Source organism: Bos grunniens, chromosome 11, assembly GCF_055505025.1.
Source record: "Bos grunniens cultivar Pamir isolate PY7600 chromosome 11, Bosgru_T2T1.0, whole genome shotgun sequence".
Classification (NCBI taxonomy): Eukaryota; Metazoa; Chordata; class Mammalia; order Artiodactyla; family Bovidae; genus Bos; species Bos grunniens.
This window is the reverse complement of record NC_141175.1, coordinates 102,743,047-102,764,384: the sequence shown is the minus strand read 5'-3', so window position 1 is coordinate 102,764,384 and position 21,338 is coordinate 102,743,047. Positions and strand designations below refer to the sequence as shown.

The following is a 21,338-nucleotide window of genomic DNA, read 5'->3' as shown; positions in this document are numbered from 1 at the left end:
CATATTGAAAAGCAAAGACATCACGTTGCCAACAAAGGTCCACAGAGTCAAAGCTATGGTTTTTCCAGTAGTCATGAATAGATGTGTGAGTTAGACCAGAAAGAAGGCTGAGTGCCGAAGAATTGATGCTTTCGAACTGTGGTGCTGGAGAAGACTCTTGAGAGTCCCTTGGACTGCAAAGAGATCAAAATAGTCAATCCTAAAGGAAATCAACCCTGAATATTCCTTGGAAAGACTGATGATGAAGCTAAAGCTCTAACACTTTGGTCACTTGATTTGAAGAGCTATCATTGGGAAAGACCCTGATGCTGGGAAAGGTTGAGGGCAGGTGGAGAAGGGGGTGACAGAGGATGAGGTGGTTGGATGGCACCATTGACTCAATGGTCATGAGTTTGAGCAATCTCCAGGAGATGGTGAAGGACAGGGAAGCCTGGCGTGCTGCAGTCCATGGAGTCACAAAGAGGAGGACATGACTGATTGACTGAATAACAACAACAACAGCGTTTCATCAGGGATGGCAGAGCGGAAATGCAGCAGGGCATTTCAGAAGGCAGCAGCCACAGCTAAGTCTGGAGGACAGGGGAGGCCTGCGGGGTGATGTAGGCCATGGAGGAGGGCTCAGTCCAGGGGCGAAGGCCCCTGGGGGTGGCCTGGCCTGGTTGTCTGAGCTTCTTCCTTGGCCCCCTGATTAGCATTCTAGAAACTGCAGGGAGCCTTCTTTCCCAAAGAACTGCAGCCTCAAGTCAATGAAAGGATGAAGTTAGATTTCCCCTCACTGGTGGCCTGATTCTTGTGTGAACTGCTGCCTATCACCACCCATTCCAAACAAATGTCCTTTCAACTCTTCCCCATCTGCCTTCATAACCAGAGCTCTTAATCTATAGTTGGAAATGAATGGTTTATGTCGAAAATGTTTCCTAACACGGACACATATTCAGAATTAGTTATAATTAGTGTGGATATATAGTTTATGGTTTAAACCAGGATAATTTGCTTTTTTTAAAAAAAAATTGGTAAAATACACATAAAAATAAAATTCACCATCCTAGTCATTTTAAAATGTACAGTTCAGTGGCAGTAAGTATATTTGTATTGCCTTGCTAACATCACCACCATCCATCTACTAAACTCTTTTCATCTTACAAAACTGAACCTCCATTCCTGTTAAACACTAGCTCTCCATCTCCCACTCTTGCAGCCCCTGGCAACCCCCATTCTGCTTTCTGTCTGGTTTTGACCACTCTAGATATTTCATCGGAGAAGGCAATGGCATCCCACTCCAGTACTCTTGCCTGGAGAATCCCATGGATGGAGGAGCCTGGTGGGCTACAGTCCATGGGGTCGCTGAGAGTCGGACACGACTGAGCGACTTCACTTTTACTTTTCACTCTTATGCATTGGAGAAGGAAATGGCAACCCACTCCAGTGTTCTTGCCTTGAGAATCCCAGGGACAGGGGAGCCTGGTGGGCTGCCGTCTGTGGGGTCGCACAGAGTCAGACACGACTGAAGCGACTTAGCAGCAGCAGATACTTCATACGAGTGGAATGACACAGTTTTTATTTTTTTGGAACTTGTTTCACTTAGCATAATGTCCTCAAAGTACATAATATCCTCAAGGGACATGTTAGAATTTCTTATTCTTTTTTTGAAACTTTTTGGCCATGCCATGCAGTATGTGGGATCCTAGATCCTTGACCAGGGATTGAACCCACACCCCTTGCACTGGAAGCAAGGAGTCTTAACCACTGGACTGCCAGGAAAGTCCAGAATTTCCTTCTTTTAAAGGCTGAATAATATCCCATTGTGTTATGCAGACACCACATCCTGTTCATCCATTCATCCATCTATGGATATCTGAGTTGTATATAGCAGTTGGACATATCTGATCTGGATATATCATAGAAGATATCTGTGGATATCTTCTACAGCTTGGCTATCATGAATAACGCTGCTATGAACATGGGTCTGCAAATACCTCTTGGAGATCCTGCTTTCCATTGTTTGGGATACATATCCAAAAGTGGAATTGCTGGATCATGTGGTAATTCTTTTTTCATTTTTTGAGGAGTTGTCATTTTTCTTTTTCTATAATGGCTGCACCATTTTACACGCCCACCAACAGTGTACACGTGTTCCAATTTCTCCACATCCTCGACAACACGTGCTGTTTTGTTTTTTTCCTGGTAGAGTAGTGGTAACTCATTGTGGTTTAAACTGGGACCCTTTCACCAGTGGGGGAAGCACAGCTCTTCATTACGCTGGGGCGCATGGTGACTGCAGCTACGTTCAGCCTGGGGAATGACCCAGGAAGTGCTGCTCCGGTGACCTCAGATCTGGGGGCAAGGAGGCCAGGCTGCAGCACTCTGCGGAAGAGCACATGCCGGTCTTCAGAGGGGCCCTGTTCCTCCCTGTCATCTATCTGCTGGCATTCCCAGCTTGCATAGGTGGAGGAAAATTTTGCAGATTACTGCCAGGTAACCAAGGTGGTGACAGTTTTGGAAGCTCAAAAAGGCTCTGTAGAGACAGGATTTTAAATAAGGTGGTGCCCCCGAGCACTGTTATTGATTGCATAGTAAACATAAAGAAAATGTAGGCTTGTTGAAACACTCTGGTTAGAAGAGTGGGCATTTGGACCTGGCTGGGCTGATAAAAAAAAAGGCAATGAAGTTAACTGCAATGCTATACTCAGACAGCTAGTTAGCTATGTGCTTCAAATAATCCACATCTCTTAACTAGATTTAAGTATATACCTGGTCATTTCACTTTAAATCAGGGCATTTTATATGATAATTTTTGTTTATGACAAGTCTCCATTTATGCATAAAGATTTATTATGTAGGCCAATATTGATTATGAGTGAAGCTTTAGAGATCCTAATAAAATATACATGCATTGAACAGAGAACAAATTAGTGGTTACCAGCGGGGGCAGGGAAGGTGGAATGTAGGGTCAGGCAGAATTTGTAAAAAGGGTTATTGTGGGATTATATGAAATCATGTGTGTAAAACTTTTGAAAACTGTAAAGCACTACAGAATTGAAAAAAAAACTTTCAATAGAAAATTAAAATAATAAAGGCAGATACTAATGCAATTACTGATAAATTAAATAGATGAGTCAGTTCTTAATATTGATAAGACTCTTTGCTTTAACAACAACAACAAAAAATATAGATCCATAGATTGCTATCTGATGTGAAGAACTAACTCATTGGAAAAGACCCTGATGCTGGGAAAATTTGAGGGCAGGAGGAGAAGGGGACGACAGAGGATGACATGGTTGGATGGCATCACTGACTCAACGGATATGAGTTTGAGCAAGCTCCGGAAGTTAGTGATGGACAGGGAACCTGGTGTGCTGCAGTCCGTGGGTCTCAGAGTCAGACACGACTGAGCAACTGAACTGAGCTGATGGACTGCTACAGGAAACCACCTCACGGGAAAGCTGGATCTAATGAACATAGAAATGGCTCAGGATTGGGTGGCAACATGGTGATCTTGGTGATTCAGGATATTCATGTGAAGAGAGATTATATCAGAGATTTACAAAGACTGTGTTCTTTATCCTGAGTATCTAATATTCCAGGTTTCCCATGTCTAGTCTACTAAGTGCCTCAAGTAAAGAAATAAAATCAGCAATCATACAATTTTAATCTTTCCTAAGGAGATGCAAGAGACGTGGGTTCAATCCCTGGGCTAGGAAGATCCCCTGGAGGGGGAAATGGCAACCCATTCCAGTATTCTTGCCTGAGAATTCCATGGACAGAAGCCTCGAGGGCTATAGTCCACAGGGTCGCAAAGAGTTGGACATGACTGAGTGACTGAGCATGCACCCACAATTTATGTATTATTTTAGAACTTTAACCGAATCTACACAAACGAAAACATTTTCAAGGCTTTACAGTGGATAGTATTCAGATTCTATTCCAAGTACAGAAAAGGAGGAAACTACTATTAAGGTATTTTTCAGCCGACACCATCCTATTAAGAGGCGGTTCTATGAGGAAAGATTATAGTTGTGACACAGCCAATAGAACTTAGTGATATCACAGCTAAGTCTTAACCACTGGACTGCCAGGGAAATGCCCCCAACAGTATTTTGGTAACAGATTATAACTATTACTATAATAACTTGATGACTTTAGTAACTGGGACCACTTAAACTTTTCCAGAAAAACAACTGGACATCAATAGCATCTCTCTATTGGCTTTGCATATATTTAGTTTATGATATACATTTAAAATCGTTATATTTGATGCCATGTTTGCTGTAAACATGGCATCAAATATTACTTTACAGTGGTTTTCTGTCTCTATTTCAGGTGATGGACAGGGAAGCCTGGCGTGCTACAGTCCATGGGGGCGCAAAGAGTCAGACATGACTAAGTGACTGAACTGAACTGATTCAACAAAAAAGGAGAAAAAGTTGGCATAATGGTAAATAAAATATTTTTGAATTAAAATTGCCACTTCAGTGATTGCTTTTGTATTAGAATATTTACCGCCATTTCCCTTATGCAACTTATTTCATTAATTACTTTTGGAGAAAAGTAGCCACCATGCCTAGGTTGGGATGTAAAGGGTTAAGGATGAAGGAGGGAATGGGGGTGTTTTGATTTTATCCATTATTCCTCATCAAGAGTAAGAGCTTTTCAAGTTGCTTTTTCTTTTTTTGCAGCAACTGTATTACTAAAAAGTGGGCCATTTGTAATCAGCCTTTTTTAACAGAGCTCTCTGGCAAAAATAATCTCTCAAAGCCTGACAACAAGGCCTTGAGATGGATAGAATGAGCATTACTATCTCCACTTCACAGAGGAGAAATTAAGCCCCTGTTGGTCTGACATCCCTTCTGATGTCCAGGGAGACTCATGTGGTCTCCACTCCCCAGGAACTTCATTTCACTTGGTTGAGGCAAGGAACTTGGGATGACGGATGACCAGTGCCCAGAGGAACAGTATATGGTCAGAGAACACAAGAGATTCAGCAGCTCATTACCAGTGACGAGGGCCACACAGGAGGCGAGTGGAGGTTGCCGTGGGGGCGGGTGGCGAAGGCAGCAGGGCAGGGCGTTGCAGCTGTGACCGGGAGCATGGAGAGGAGGAGCTAGGCACGTCTGTGGGGAGGGGCGGCGAGAAGAAGCCCTGCTCCAGGCAGAAGGAGCAGCAGGTGTCTCGGGTAGGGGGTGAAGACTCCTGAGCCCCGACTCTTGAAATGAGTCTGAAGGGGGCCCAAGGACTCCTGATAGTTGAGCTCCTGCTGTGACATCTCTGTTTTTTCTTTTCCATTACAGTTTATTATGAGATACTGAATATGTGCTATACAGTAGGACCTTGTTGTTAATTTATTTTATAAACAGTACATTGTGTCCATGAATTCCAAACTCCTGATTTATCCCTGTCCCCGCCCCGCAACTTTCGTCTTCATTAATCACAACTTTGGTCTCTATGTCTGTGAGTCTGTTTCTGTTTTGTATATACGTTCATTTGTATCATATTTTAGATTCCATATATAGGTGATATCCTGGTATATGTCTTTCTCTCTTCACTTACATCATTTAATATGATCATCTCTAGATCCATCTCTGTTGCTGCAAATGGTATGATGTCATTCTTTTTTACTGCTGTGGTGGTTTAGTTGCTAAGTCATGTCCAACTCTTGTGACCCCATGGACTGTAGCCTGCCAGGCTCCTCTGTCCATGGGGATTCTCTAGGCAAGAATATTGGACTGGGTTGCCATTTCCTTCTCCAGGGGATCTTCCTGACTAAGGAATCAAACCCAGGTCTTCTGCGTTGCAGGCAGATTCTTTACTGACTGAACTATGAGAGAAGCCCCTTTTATCACTGAGTAGTGTTCTATTACATATATGTTCCACATCTTCTTTATCCATTCATATGTCGATGGACATTTAGGTTGTTTCCATGTCTTGCCTTCTGTAAATGGTGCTGCTATGAACATTGAGGTGAACATATCTTTTGAATTAAGAGTTTTCTCCAGATATACGCCCAGAGGAGGGATTGCAGGATTATATGGTAGCTCTCAGTTTTTGAGGAACCTCCATACTGTATTCCGTAGTGGCTTTCCACCAATTTACATTCCCACCAACAGTGTAGGAGGAAAGTTCCCTTTTCTCCATGCCCTTTCCAGCATTTATTGTTTGCAGACTTTTTGATGATGGCCTTTCTGACCAGTGTGATACATCACTGTAGTTTTGATTTGCATTTATCTAATAATTAGCGATGTTGGGCATCTTTTCATGTATCTGTTGGCCACCTGTATTTCTTCCTTGGAGAAATACCTATTTAGATCTTCTGCCCATTTTTTGATTGGGTTCTTTGTTTTTTTGGTTATTTAGTTGTATGAAGTGTCTGTATGTTTTGGAAATTAAGTCCTTGTTGGCATGACATTCCTTCTGATATCCAGAGAGATCTGTGTGGTCTCAACCACCCAGAGCCTTCACCTCACTTGACTGAGGTGAGGAACTCAGGATGGATGACTGGTGAGCAAGGGAACAATGTAAGGGCAGGTTCACATTTTAAAGACTCACTCGAGGGCACAGAGATGCTGTCAGGATGTGAGCAAAATTTGGCCTGTATTTTGAAATGTCAGTGAATAGCTAATATTTCTCCAGCCAGGTGGAAGGGAAAAAAATCTTCAAGAAATATAAGCCTTAGGCAATCATGCTGGCTTGGCTCTCCTTTACTCATCATATAACTCCATCAAAGCACGACCACAGCGCTTTTCAAGTTTTCCATCATCTTCTATTTTGAGTGCAGAACACAGCAGGAGGTCTGAAATCCCTAGAAGTGCTTGCCTGGAGAAAACAGAAGTGGACTGAGGTCTGTCCTGCCACGAAAGCCCCCAGCGGGATCCTTCGTGGGCGTGTGTTCATTCCCGTTTTACGTTCAAACGTGGAGTGGACAGAGACGAAGCGTGACCAAACGTGCCTCTGCTCTGACACGCGGGCAGAGGGAAGGGCAGCCTGTGGTCCTGCGCGAGGCACTCAGGCCTGTGCCAGGACTGTGAGGCCAGGGGTTTTGTCCTTTTGGGGATTCTGTAGGCAGAGCAGGGATGAGGCCCTTTGCCACCAATGAGGTCTGCCAGGCCCTCCCCGCCCTAGGCTATGCTGCCTTCCCAAAACTTGGGCTCCACCCACCTTGGGCACCGGACTCCACCCTCCAGTCCTCAGTTTCCTCATGTGGAAAGTGGGGACAGTGATACCTACCCCAGGGGACAGTCGGGGGGATGAAATGGGGTGACAACATCAGGTCCCAGCAGAGGACTTGGTGTGGCAGCCACGAGGCTCCCAGAGGCCTGGGGGCGGCCTGAAGACCACAAGCCTTTCTCATTCAGCCTTCTGCTCATCCTCCAACAACAGCAAAGGCCCACCTGGCTGTCCTTTCAGAATTCCACTGAGTAGCTCAGTGGCTGGGCAATGACACAAAGAAAACAGGGCCTCCTTCACCTAGTCCTGCCCAGTTCTCTGTGCCTGTGCAGCATGCATGGCTGAAAGGGCCTCTACACATCCTATCTGCCTTCCCTCCCCGGGACCAGGATTCGCCTGGCTGCACAGGGGTCAGTTGTCGTTCAGTCGCTCGGTCGTGTCCGACTCTTTGCGACCCCATGGACTGCAGCACGCCAGGCTTCCCTGTCCTTCACCATCTCCCGGAGCTTGCTCAAACTCATGTCCATTGAGTCAGTGATGCCATCCAACCATCTCATCCTGTCACCCCCTTCTCCTCCTGCCCTTTATCTTTTTCAGCATCAGGGTCTTTTCCAATGAGTTGGCTCTTCACATCAGGTGGCCAAAGTATTGGAGCTTCAGCTTTAGCATCAGTCCTTCCAATGAATATTTAGGGTTGATTTCCTTTAGGATGAACGGGGATTATATCTTCATTTTAAGAAGAGGCACTGTGGCCTAAAGAGGCTTGCTGGCTCCCTGATGGTGACCAGGGCAAATGGGGCCACTGCGAGGCCAACTGGGGCCTCTGGACTTCAGGTCTGGGCTAGGCTTCTCGAGTCTCCGTCCAGTTAGCAGCAGGGAGCCAGCAAGCTGGTGGACCTGGTCTGCGAGAATGAAAAAAGGGCCACAGCCTTTCCCTTCCCAAGTAGTTGGTTTGGTATCAACATTTAGCCCAACTGACCTGTACTTAATGAATGAGCATGGACATTCCAAATGCTGCCTTGCCAGGCTGGGAGGAGCAGTGAATAGAGGGCAGCATGAAAAGGGAAATTCAAGGCCAGAGAGAGCTCCAGGGAGGGGAGAGGAAAGGCTCAGGAACCCACTCAGTTTGGCAGCAGGTTAGATGGTTGTCCTCGAATAACAGGGATGCAGATGGCCAGGCTCTGATGCTGGCTGAGGAGAGCAGAGGTGGGTACCATATTCTGCTGGCCAACAGGAAGACCCAGTATGACCGCTGGCCTGCCAGCACCTGGCCTGGGAGCCAGCATGGGAAAGGTCAGCCTGCTCCCCTCCAGGGGGGGGCACGTTAACCTTTCAACACCAGCAGGGGAGCTCATCGGGCCCGAAACACAGTCAGCAGAGCCAGCAGGCCAGCCTGCCAACGCTGGCCCAAGGCTGCCTTTGGAAGACGTTGGAGGCAGGAGTCAGAGGAGGCGAGTGGCAGAGAGGGGCCGAGAGTGGTGGAGGGACAGGCCCGGTGCCCAGAGTTAGCAGCTGGCTGGGCAGCTTGCTCCAGCTGGCTCAGCATCCTAGGAGTGAACAGTGAACCGCCTGGGTGGGGCTGCCTGGCTGTGGGTGGGGGTAGCAGGGAGAGGATGGCGTGGGAGGTGCTGGCCTGAAAGGCTCTGGGAGCAGAGAATGAAGGCTCCAGGCCTTTGGCTAGTTTTCTCCACTAAAAGGAGATTAAAAACAAAACAAAAAAACAATTGTGGTGTCACAATTTAAATAAGCTATCATCAAAAGAAGCTAAGTAGTTTGGTTTTAAATAAAACAAAACCCCACTAATCTACTAGTTTTAAAACTACCCACCCACCGCAAATGTTTCTCCAGCTGGACTCCCACTTACTAAGGGTACAGACACAAGTGAATGAGTTATAAAGACACGGTGGCCTCGGGGCACTAAGAAATATACATGGGAGATTTTGCTGGTGGTCCAGTGGCTAAGGGGCTTCCCAGGTGGCACTACTGGTTAAGAATCTGCCTGCCAATGCAGGAGACGTGGGTTCGATCCTTGGATTAGGAAGAGCCTCTGGAGGAGGACGTGGCAACCCACTCCAGTATTCCTGCCTGGGAAATCCTATGGACAGAGGAACCTGGCGGGCTACACTCTTTGGGGTCGCAAAGAGTCAGACATGGCTGAGCACGCACAAGCAAGAGTAGTGATTTAAGAATCCGCCTGCCACTTCAGGGAGCTCAATCCCTGGTCCGGGAGGATTCCACGTGCCTTGGGGCAACTGAGCCCACGTGCCATAACTGCTGACCACGAGAGCCTAGAGCCTGGACGCTCCCAACTACTGAGCTGGTGCGTTGCGGCCACTGTACCCTGTGTGCCCAGAGCCTGGGCGCAAGAGAAGCCAGTGCGGTGAGAAGCCTGCTCACTGCAACGAGAGAGAGCCCATGTGCAGCAGTGTAAGAGCCCGTGCGCCACAGTGAAGACCTAGCACAGCCATAAACAATAAATACACACATTAAACTTTTCTAAAAGTTCACTTAAAAAACTTCCTGTTACCAGAGGCCCCTCTGGATGCATCCTCCTGGCTCAGACCTCAGGAGGTGGGTCCGCAGGAACCCACAGGCACTCCCCCCAAGTCACTAAACCATCTTAATGAGTAATTAGTGGTTTCAAACAGCTTGTTATTTATTTACTTGAAAGACCATTAACGGTTTCTCTCAGGTTGCTCTGTTCTGTGGCGTAAAATACATGTTTGGGGCCTTTAAAAATATGCCTTATTTACCTGGTAGGACTCATTGTCTTCTCTGGAGCTATTACGTTTTATGGTGGAAATTAGTACTGGGGGGCTTTTTAAAAGCTGGTTTTCAGACTCGATAGCCTGCGTTTGCTTATGACACTGATGCAGACAGCTGCGCTGACAGTCACTGAGGGCAGTCAGGAACGCTGAGACGGCGGCTGAGAAGCAGCAGCAAGGCGAGCGCGTCCACGTCGGTGAGTGTCCATGCGCACCACTGACCCCGTGGGAGAAGAGGCCCCACAAAGAGTCTCAGCGTTTTCTCTCTTTCCATGGCCCCCAAACAGATCTCTACCGGGATCCCCCAGGTTACCTGAGAGTCACTGCTTTTGAAATAAGGATGATTTACTTTAAAAATAATAAGATGAACCAAATTCTTTAGAAATCGTCTGGAAAAGGTGTCAGGAAATGACCCAGGGTGACTTTTTGAGGTGAGTGAAGTAGGATATTGACATAGGAGAGACAGGTGGCAGGCTCCTCAGGGGCTGGGGTGAACTCACCCAGCACCCAGGGACCCACAGCTTGGCTTTTTTTTTTTTTAAATGGGAGAATAGGCTAGATTAGAACCTATTACAAAGTTGGGAGGAAATAAGCAATAGTAAGGGATAGTTCTTGGGCTTTGTTGATATTTATTTTTCTATACTGTCAAGGTAAAAACATGCTCCATACTATGATTTGTTCATGGTTCCATACATTAAATCCACTCTGTCATATTTTCTTGTCTTCCTGTTTAAGCTTCTCGGCAGGACTTAGAGAATATCTTGTGGTACTTTGATTAGCGGGCTTTCTTAGTGATGCAATAGGGTAATTACTATCATATGGATAGACTAACAAAGCATTTTTTCTATTTATCACCTCATTTCATCTGACCATAAACCTAACAAGGAGGGTATAATTACCATCCTGTTTATGCAACTGAGAAAGTTCAGACTCAGATGAATAAATACTTTTCCCAAATTCCAGCCCAAGGTCAAAGATTCAAAATCCGATGCTTGCTTCATGATGTCTTACAAAAGAAGAGAGGAGATTAGGGAAAGCCAGGCCAGATATATGGTGTTTTTCCTCCTCATCATGGGAGCAGAGACGTGTAGCATAATTTGAACTCACGGCCTTTCATGTGTGAAAGGCATTAAGTTATTATTGAGCAGCCATTCTCTTTTTCTCTAAGTGACTTTATTTCTTTATATTTATTTTTGGCTGTGCTGGGCCTTTGTCGCTGTGAGGGCGTTTCTCTAGTTGTGGCAAGTAGGGGCTACCCTCTAGGTGCTGTGCACGGGCTTCGCATTGCAGTGGCCTCTCTTGTGGAGTACAAGCTCTAGCTCTCTTTATAAATTGGTGGGGTGGGAGGATGTTACTGAAGCTGCTAAGAGCATCAGCTGTAGCATCAGCTGGAGTCAGATAGGCCACACTGTGGCTTTTCAGCCACTAGATTGTGGGTCAGTGACATGTCTCTGGAAACCCAGGTTCCCTAGGATTTCAGAGAGGATATGTGGAAAATGAAATGAAATAAAATTTCATCTCTTTAGGCCCTAAGGGAGAAGGCAATGGCACCCCACTCCAGTACTCCTGCCTGGAAAATCCCATGGATGGAGGAGCCTGGTGGGCTGCAATCCATGGGGTCGCTGAGGGTTGGACACAACTGAGTGATTTCACTTTCACTTTTCACTTTCATGCACTGGAGAAGGAAATGGCAACCCACTCCAGTGTTCTTGCCTGGAGAATCCCATGGACGGGGGAGCCTGGTGGGCTGCCGTCTCTGGGGTTGCACGGAGTCGGACACGACTGAAGTGACTTAGCAGTAGCAGTAGCAGTTAGGCCCTAATGTTGAATTCCTCCTTCTTGGCTGAGTGGGCTATAGTGAGGAATAACGACAAGTAATGCATGTGAAATGCTTGGTGTTGTACTTACACGTGACAGCTGTACTTAGGCCTCGGACCATAAAGCACACGCTGACATTTAATACACGCAGTAGGTCTGCATGTGTCTAAGTTTCCTCTGAAAGTGAAAGTGTTAGTCACTCAGCCGTGTCCAATTCTTTGTGACCCCATGGACTGCAGCCTGGCAGACTCCTCTGTTGATGGAATTCTCCAGGCTAGAATGCCGCAGTGGGTAGCCATTCCCTTCTCCAGGGGATCTTCCTGACCCAGGAATCGAACCCAGGACTCCTGTACTGCAGGTGGGTTGTGTACTGTCCGAGCCACCAAGTTTCCTCTACCACCCTGTAAACTCCCGGAGAGTGGGATACCTGGGTTTTTTTGTGTCTTGCATAGAGACTGGCTAGACACCTTACCCACTGTGTGGTCTCTATCCTGCAAATGTGCACTGAATGAAGGAAGGAAAACAGAAACATGAATAATTGGTAGAGATCGTATGGGAAGGCATCGTAAGGTGTGCCCATAGTGGGAAGCCTGGCAATGAGGAAAGGGGAGGAAGGGACAGGGAGCAGCCAGAGATCATGTCTAGGTATTAGCAGAACTGTGGCATCCTACAGTTCTCTCTGGTTACTGATTCCTAATTTAACTCCACTCTAATTGAATTGCACTGGATGGTTTCAATTTTTTGAAGGTTTTTTTTTTTTTTTTTTTGACTTTCTTCCTACTTTTGGATTGTTTAAAAAAAAAATCATTCAATTTCCCTGTCCCGTGTGGCAGTTAATAGTGCATCTCAATTCTATAGCATCTTTTAGGCGTGGACTCCTCAGTAATAAGCCCCCGACTGTTAAGCTCTGCTTCCTGTGGTGCTCTGCTGCCATGGTGAACCGGCATCATTGCAGCAAGCTATTTTCTATTTTAAGCCCAAAGATGCCATTTGTTGTTGTCATTCAGTCGCTAAGTCGTGTCTGACTCTTTGCAAGCCCATGGACTGTAGCATTCCAGTCCTTCACTGTCTCCTGGAGTTTGCTCAGATTCATGTCCATTGAGTCGGTGACGCTATCTAACCATCTGCATATCAGACACCTTCCGACCTGGGGGCCTCATCTTCCAGTGTCGCCTTTTCATACTGTCCATGGGGTTCTCCAGCTAAGAATACTGGAGTAGCTTGCTATTTCCTTCTCCAGTGGACCACGTTTTGTCAGAACTCTTCACTAAGACCCATCCATCTTGGGTAGCCCTGCACAGCATAGCTCATGGTTTCACTGAGTTATGCAACATCCTTTGCCACAACAATGCTGTGATCCATGAAAGGGGAAGAGTTGCCGTTGCTTAACCACAAAACATGGGACCTAATTCATTCATTCATTTGTTCATTGTTTTCTTCATTCACCAAATGACTTCTGTGTCTCCTAATTGCCAGGAACTGTGCTAGGTGCTAGGGATAAAAAAAATAGCTAGGCCAGAAATGTAAGGATTATTATAATTATTAGTAGAGACAAAGGATCTACTAATGCTACTATCTAGTAAGCTATTAACATTTGTTAGACTATAAAACATGGCAGGAACCACCAGCCTCTGACCCCATCCAAGCCTGCCTGCTTCCTTGCTGCCTGATGGGGATGAGAAAATTCTACTCCACACGAATCAGAGAACCTGGAGTGCAGCCTCAGCTCCACCACTTGCTGTCTTGTGACCTTGGGTGACTCCATCGCCTGTCTCAGGTTCAGTTTTCTTATCTGTAAAATGGGTCCCTTCTGTCTCGGGGGGTTGTTGTGGGATCATAATATTAGACAGTCAATGAGATAGGGTTTCTAAACTGTAGAGCTCTTTAAAGACGTTTTGCACACTATACCAAAGTGACTTTATCATAAGAAGCTGTTGCGCTGGAGAGACTGGGGACCACTGGGGGGACTCGAGGTGAGGCTGATACTTCCCCTCCTGCTACTTTGTCATTTTACAAGTTGGAAATCTGAAACTCTCACAAGCCTCTCCTGCTCCCTGTTCGGACCCTTTGAGAAGAGCCCAATCGTCACCAGTGCCTGGCAACTGTGACTTTCTTCTCCAGATTTCAGGGTCGGTGCGTGAAATGAGACCCGGAAAGTCACCCTGCAGTGCTGGTGGCCACGCCCAGTACACACCCCTCCGCTTGACCGAGGTCGGCCCACTTCACGAAGGTGAGGCCGAATGCAAAGTGCACCCCTTCCCGCCCCCGCTGCCAGAACCTGCCCTCCCCTGCCCAGTGGCACCGTGTCCAGCCTCGCTTCCAGATGTGATCACACTCAAACGGAGGTGAGCCCTTCATTCTAGATGAGTCCTCACTTAATTTCACTATATTCTCCCTAATGGAAAGGGGAGAGTCGATGGGTGAGATTTATTTGAGGAAGGGCAAGATTGAGGCGAGCAGATGCACGAGGCTAATGGGGGCTTTCTCTTTACAGAGTCAGCACCTCTGGACTCTGGACCGTGAGGCGCCCGGCGCAGGTGACAGGCTGCTTCTCCCCACGGCCCGCCGGCACCAGCCCAGGGCCCGCTGTGCACACAAGGTACTTCAATGGAGCCTCGTGGCATCAGTGAATAAATCAACGGCAGTTGTTTAGATTCAGTATAAATGGATCTTGGACCTGAGATACTGCCAGATGGGCAGACCAGGTTACAGTCTGGTGATGCGTCTCCAAGGCTGTAAAAACGGAGCCATTTCTGGAGTCGCAGGCTGACATTTCAGAAGATGATTACATGCACAGTTTAACCATACGGCCATTCATGTCCTCCTAGCCCCACGGCCTTAACAACTGTTTTCATGTTGGCTTTCTTGCTTGTTCCTTTTTTTTTTTCTTCCCAAAGTTAAGCACAATCTTTCCCCTGCCCCTCCCCAGCTTCTCATCTTTCTAGCTGAATGTGATTTATTCATATGAAATTATGCTCCATTTTTATAAAACCCAAGTTACTGCAAATGAAGCTGGAGGTTTCACAGAAAATATTAATTCCTGATCTACGGCTATAAAGCATCCTGGCTCACTCTGCAGCGGCTCTGCTGCTCCGAGACGGATGGAAGCGGTCCAAGGGGATGATTAACTTCTCAGCCCTGCCAGCTGCCTAGTACCCCTCTTGCCCTGGATTTCCAGATTGACCCCCAGCTCCTCTGCCAACGTGCAGTTGCTCAGCTTGATAAATCACATGAATCCTTTTTCTGATCACAGTTAGGTACTATTCACTAGTTAGGAAGGGAAGCTAATGGTATTCAGAGGCACTCTCCATACTGCACACACACCCTGTTTTCTCCTGATAGCATTCTTCATATTCTCCACATTACCGGTGACACGGCACCTAAGACGTGCCTTTAGAAATGATCCACTGGCCAATTAATCCCAATTCTTCTCTGCCTCTCTCTGCCCCACCCAGCACAATGGTCTGTAGGAAGACGAGATCCTCGAGAGACACATTATAAGTGGGTAAGTAAGAAGGAGCATGTCTCTTTGCAAAGGGTGGTTTTCTTGTCATTGACTGGCTTATCTTGTTGAGAACTTTGCCACCTCTTCCTGATCTTTGCTTTTCTGTTATTTGGGGGCATTGGCAGGCCTCTGTAGCAAGCCAGCTGCCTCTCAACAGCATAAAACTGACAGATGAAAAATTCTGTAGCCATCAGGAGAAAAGAACAAAACCTACCCACCCCATCTTCACTCACCCTTCCCATCACTGAAGGTGGCACAGATGAATTGGGCCAAAGCCTGTCTGGGCTTGGAGTACTTGGGGTATTTTTGTTGAGCCATAAATTAAGCCCATCACTCAGGCAAAACCAAAGAAGGCAACAGGTTTTTCTTGGATGTTTTTTAAATTTTAGTAATGACAATATCACAGTTTGTTTTTGTTTTTGTTTTTTTTAAATATATTTTTGGCCTGATAGTGTGTCATGTAGGTTCCTAGTTCCCTGACCAGGGATCAAACCTGCTCCCTGTTGCACTGGAACTTCAGAGTCCTAACCACTGGACAACCAGGGAAGCCCTGGCAATATCAGAGATTTAATTGATCAACGTTGTATATTGATTGGCTTTCCCAATGACTCTGAAGTAAAAAATCCACCTGCAATGCAGAAACTGCAGCAGAAACAGGTTTGATCCCTGGGTTAGGAAGATTCCCTGGAGGAGGGTATGGCAATCCACTCAAGTATTCTTGCCTGGAGAATTCCATGGACAGAGGATCCTGGTGGGCTACAGTCCATAGGGTTGCAAAGAGTCGGACATGACTGAAGTGACTTAGCATGCATGCACGTGTATTGATTACAGAGAACTCACTGAACTTTTAAGCATTACGGTCTCAACTGTCAGATGTTGGGTTTCTGCTAAAATGTTCCTGGAAACCAGGAAGCTGAAACAATGAAAAGACAGACAAGACCAATCTTCAGAAAACATCCGGATGTCCTCCACACTCTGACATTCCAAGTAGATGAGATTTCTACCTGACCTTAGAAAGGAAAGAGCAAAGCCTATCCTGTGAAGGGAGACTTTCTTACGGGGAAACAGAGGACAACTGGCTTCCTTCAGTGTAGACTCACCCCCCTCCAACAACCCACAGCAGGTAAATCACATTCCATCATCAGGCTGTTCATCTTGAGGCAAAACGACTCTGGTCCTGGATCAGATGTCCTGTGTTCACCAGGTAAAGGGGATGGACATGGGATCACACAGGGGCAAGCGAGCCGGACCCTCAGTGTCACGTGGTGATGGGACACAAACCAGCACGGGCTTTCTGTGCAGCCCCCCAGTCCCAGCACGCAGGGAGCAGCCGTGAGGGCCCCAAAGCGCTTCTTCTAGAGCAGAAACACGAGTGCCTAATCACCATGGAATTTTACATCAAGAGGTGACAACAGGCTGAAAAAATAAAAAGTTTAGGAAACCAGAATGGTTTGTGTGGATGGATGTAGAAATGATTACCACCAGGCCGTAGGGAGTCTGAGGTATGGGGTCAGACCTCTACTTTGGGAAGGTCACAGCCTGGGGTTGTGGGGGGATTTTTACTTAATTCCATTCCCACCCTGAGGCAGTTCCTGCAACAAAAGAATTCTAGGCAAGTCATACAGTGGTTGGACCCAGAGTCACATTTCTCATTTTCTAGAAAAGGCTAGTTTACTCCACAGAATACGTAACATGACAGAAAATGACATCTGTCATGTGATAAGCTAGCATTCTCTAATTTAAGAACCTGGAAAACATGAGTCCAGTTAATTCAGTAGGCGTTACAAGTCCTTATTTTGAAGAAGGGTGTTTTAACTGTATCTCCCAACAATTACAGATATTTCTCACTCACGGAAATACTCGTGTGGCCCTGAATTAACAGAAAACAGAGAACAGGAGGTGAAGGCAACTCATTGCTTTGAAAGGCACCGGGTTCCTCGCACTTTGAGCAGGAAAACTGTAGATTTAGAGGGAGACGCTCAGTTACATTTGAAGATAGAGAAATTCGTAAGAAGAGCAGTGACGATGGGAACGTCTGTTTCCAGGCAATGGACTGTTTTCCTTACAGTTTCTGCACTTAGTGGTTATATAACAGCAAGGGCTAAGATTCTAACTTTCAAGTCAATTATTGGGCTTCAGGAGAAGTTTTTGAGAAGATCAGAAAACGTCCAAGGTAATAGTGCTGCTCATCATGAAAGTCCACGCCCATCTTCCTCCCAGGACAGAGTCATGTGTCTTTGGGGGAGAAGCCTTAGAATATACCAGTCCTAGTTTCTGATGACTTGTCTTTGTATCCACAACCATGTCTTCAAAGGGAGTCCATATTTTTAAAAAATAGTTCTTGATTCTTTCTACCAAAGGCCATAAAGAGATTTTGTGTCTCTTTAGTCGTTTTATTGAAATGTAATTGATATACCATAAAGTTCATCCATTTAAAGCATGCAATTTAGTTGTTTTTATTATATTTACTGGGTTGTGAAATCATCACCACAATCTAATTCTACATAATTTTTATCATCCCAGAAAGAAACCTTGTTACCACTGGCAATGGTATAACATTGTAAACTGTGGGCTTTCTCTTGCTTCTCAATGTGTTTTGTTGAAGGAATCACTTAAGGAGAAGAGTCAAAGGGAAAAAAGAAACACGACGAGAAAAGGAATTAATGTGTCAGATTTTAAATGTGTTTTGATCCAGTCCCTCTCCTCCTCCTACCAACAGACTCAGAGGTGGTATGGTTACCAGCTTTTGGGAAAGTCACAGAAGCAACCCCAGAAGATGACGTGGCAGCCACTCTCAGAGCACACAGGCTTGTGTGGCTGTCATGGGGAAGGCTTTTCAACTGAAATCACAACACTGCAGCTCAGCCCACCACCACTGAGAAAATGCTTTTCATCTATGTGCATGGATAATTCGCCTAAGTGACAGATTTTTCCTTGGAGAGGCACTGAACTGAGCTGGTTTACACAGGCAATTACTGCTCATTCCACAGAAAAAAAGAACTGGGAAGGAAAGGAGTGGGGGTGATGGTAGCTAGCCAATGCCAAGGTGTCTGCTAGCCTGCTGAGTGGGACGTCTCCTCCAGGTCTTTCTTACTTTGTAAGAACATCACTTGTGGAAAGAAAGAAAACAAGCCTTCATCTTTACCACCTGATAGTTCTTTAAAACACACACACACACACACACACACACACACACACACACACACACACATACCCCTTGGCGAATGAGAAATAAAAAACCAACCCAAACCAATAAGTGGTCAAGTCTACTCTAGGAAGTAACTTATTATACAACTCCACTCAACTATCTTTCTACAGCCTTAGAGGCAAAGCAAGATGTGAAATACAGCTTGAGTATGTTTACTGATTAGGTTTCCATATGTCATTCAATAACACAAGTCAGAAAAGAGAAGCCAGAGTGAGGAGGAAAAAGTCAGGCACACAGGACTGGGAACTGGGTTCCGTGCATAAAGTATTTCAAGAGAGAATCTCATCAGAAGATAGACAGCTCTAGGGGGAGTGTCTGACGAGAACACCCCAGAATAAATGAAGTACTTATTGTTGAAAAATGAGCTCCAATCTCAACCAATCCCAAAGTTCAGAATTTACTGCACCATTCAGGACTCTCCTTCCAAGTTTCTTGTCTCCTGTTTCATCGCAAAACGAAGGATTCTCCATACTTTCTATGAAATACAACATGGCGATTTTTGCAGTAATAAACTCCACACATGCATGACAAATCGGAGCATGCAAAATGTTTAACATCCCAGTTCACAGATACTTTAGGGACAAAATCCGATTATGAATTATATGCCACAATAAATAGGGCTCAATGTTTCATAAAGCAATTTATAGTTCATAAAAATGACAAAATGTACCTGTCAGACAGAGCATGGAGGGCCGTTCTCTGGGCTGCCTGCTGGAAGAAAGGGCAGAGATGTTTGTTTAATATTCTGGCTTTTAAATTATGTGCTCAATGAATACTTAAAAAAAAAAACCCCTGTGTCACCCACATTTTTTGCCAGGTGGACAAATATGAAACTACTAGTAACAGAGTAGAGAACCCTTTTGTATTACTAGGAATATTAGAAAATGAACATTTCTGAAGTTAACTGAAGCCCCTACCTGGGCACACCTGCCACCAGGGGGCGAGCTTGAGGAGGCTGGACACAGCACCAGTCAGACCTATTTCATTTTTACTTCCTGAAATCATTTTTTAACACTATTTTATTCTAGTTTCCTGTAAGAAAAGGACCTGTTTTGGTTCCTTTGCAGTTACATTCCCAACGAAGGTATAATTTTACTCCCAGTTTTCAGATTTATTGATAAAGTCATCACAACTGGATATTGGAACATTGACTGGCTTTGAGATGATATTAGGTGATTATTGATATGTTTTAGACACAGTTAACATAATTTCACACGCTAGTAAAGTAATGCTCAAAATTCTCCAAGCCAGGCTTCAGCAATACGTGAACCGTGAACTTCCAGATGTTCAAGCTGGTTTTAGAAAAGGCAGAGGAATCAGAGATCAAATTGCCAACATCCGCTGGATCATCAAAAAAACAAGAAAGTTCCAGAAAAACATCTATTTCTGCTTTATTGACTATGCCAAAGCCTTTGACTGTGTGGATCACATTAAACTGTGGAAAATTCTGAAAGAGATAGGAATACCAGACCACCTGATCTGCCTCTTGAGAAACCTATATGCGGGTCAGGAAGTAACAGAACTGGACATGGAACAACAAACTGGTTCCAAATAGGAAAAGGAGTACATCAAGGCTGTATATTGTCACCCTGCTTATTTAACTTTCTATGCAGAGTACATCATGAGAAACACTGGACTGGAAGAAGCACAAGCTGGAATCAAGATTGCTGGGAGAAATATCAATAACCTCAGATATGCAGATGACACCACCCTTATGGCAGAAAGTGAAGAGGAACTAAAGAGCCTCTTGATGAAGGTGAAAGAGGAGAGTGAAAAAGTTGGCTTAAAGCTCAACATTCAGAAAACTAAGATCATGGCATCTAGTCCCATCACTTCATGGCAGATAGATGAGGAAACAGTGGAAACAGTGTCAGACTTTATTTTGGGGGGCTCCAAAATGCAGATGGTGATTGCAGCCATGAAATTAAAAGACGCTTACTCCTTGGAAAGAAAGTTATGACCAACATAGATAGCATATTGAAAAGCAGAGACGTTACTTTGCCAACAAAGGTCCATCTAGTCAAGGCTATGGTTTTTCCAGTGGTCATGTATGGATGTGAGAGTTGGACTGTGAAGAAAGCTGAGCACAGAATAATTGATGCTTTTGAACTGTGGTGTTGGAGAAGACTCTTGAGAGTCCCTTGGACTGCAAGGAGATCGAACCAGTCCATTCTAAAGGAGATTGGTCCTGGGTGTTCTTTGGAAGGACTGATGCTAAAGCTGAAACTCCAGTACTTTGGCCACCTCATGTGAAGAGTTGACTCACTGGAAAAGACTCTGATGCTGGGAGGGATTGGGGGCAGGAGGAGAAGGGGATGACAGAGGATGAGATGGCTGGATGGCATCACCGACTCGATGAACGTGAGTTTGAGTGAACTCCGGGAGTTGGTGATGGATAGGGAGGCCTGGCGTGCTGCATTCATGGGGTCGCAAAGAGTCAGACATGACTGAACGACTGAACTGAACTGAACATAATTTCTAAAGAGTCTTTTGGAGATTCACGTTGAAATATCTATGAATGCAATTACATGATGTTGGTATTTAAAATAATATAACCAGATGGGAGAGAGAGGGGGTGGGCATATAAATGAAACGAGACAGCCTTGGGTGGATGACTCTTGAAGCTAGGTGATGAGCACATTGGGGGAATATTACAGTATTCTGGGAAATTTTGTATGTGTTTTAAAATTTCCATAATAAAAAAAGAAAAAAGAAAATAAGGAGGCCTCCACCTCTCCTTCAGATTCTCCCAGTTTCTCACTCACTTTCCCTTTCCTGTTCTTTTTTTTTTTTGCCCACTTGGCTTCCCCCGAATCTATGGAAGGCAGAGAGCACACTCTCTTCTCTGATGAGAAGTCACACGGGGAGGGGATCAAAGTGT

At 45.4% G+C, this 21,338-nt stretch overlaps 1 protein-coding gene across 15 annotated transcripts in view; it reads right to left on the bottom strand.

Moving 5' to 3' along the window:
- The window catches only part of AFF3 (ALF transcription elongation factor 3), a 632,195-nt gene that overhangs the window by 78,994 nt on the left and 531,863 nt on the right, over nt 1-21,338 (bottom strand). For 9 of the 15 annotated variants that reach the window (XM_086327945.1, XM_086327946.1, XM_086327950.1 and 6 more), the window contains one exon: nt 19,128-19,168. In XM_086327945.1, coding sequence (XP_086184071.1) covers nt 19,128-19,168 — 41 coding nt within the window. The remainder of the gene's footprint in view (nt 1-19,127; nt 19,169-21,338) is intronic. The other 6 variants (XM_086327947.1, XM_086327949.1, XM_086327951.1 and 3 more) reach the window with 1 other exon arrangement.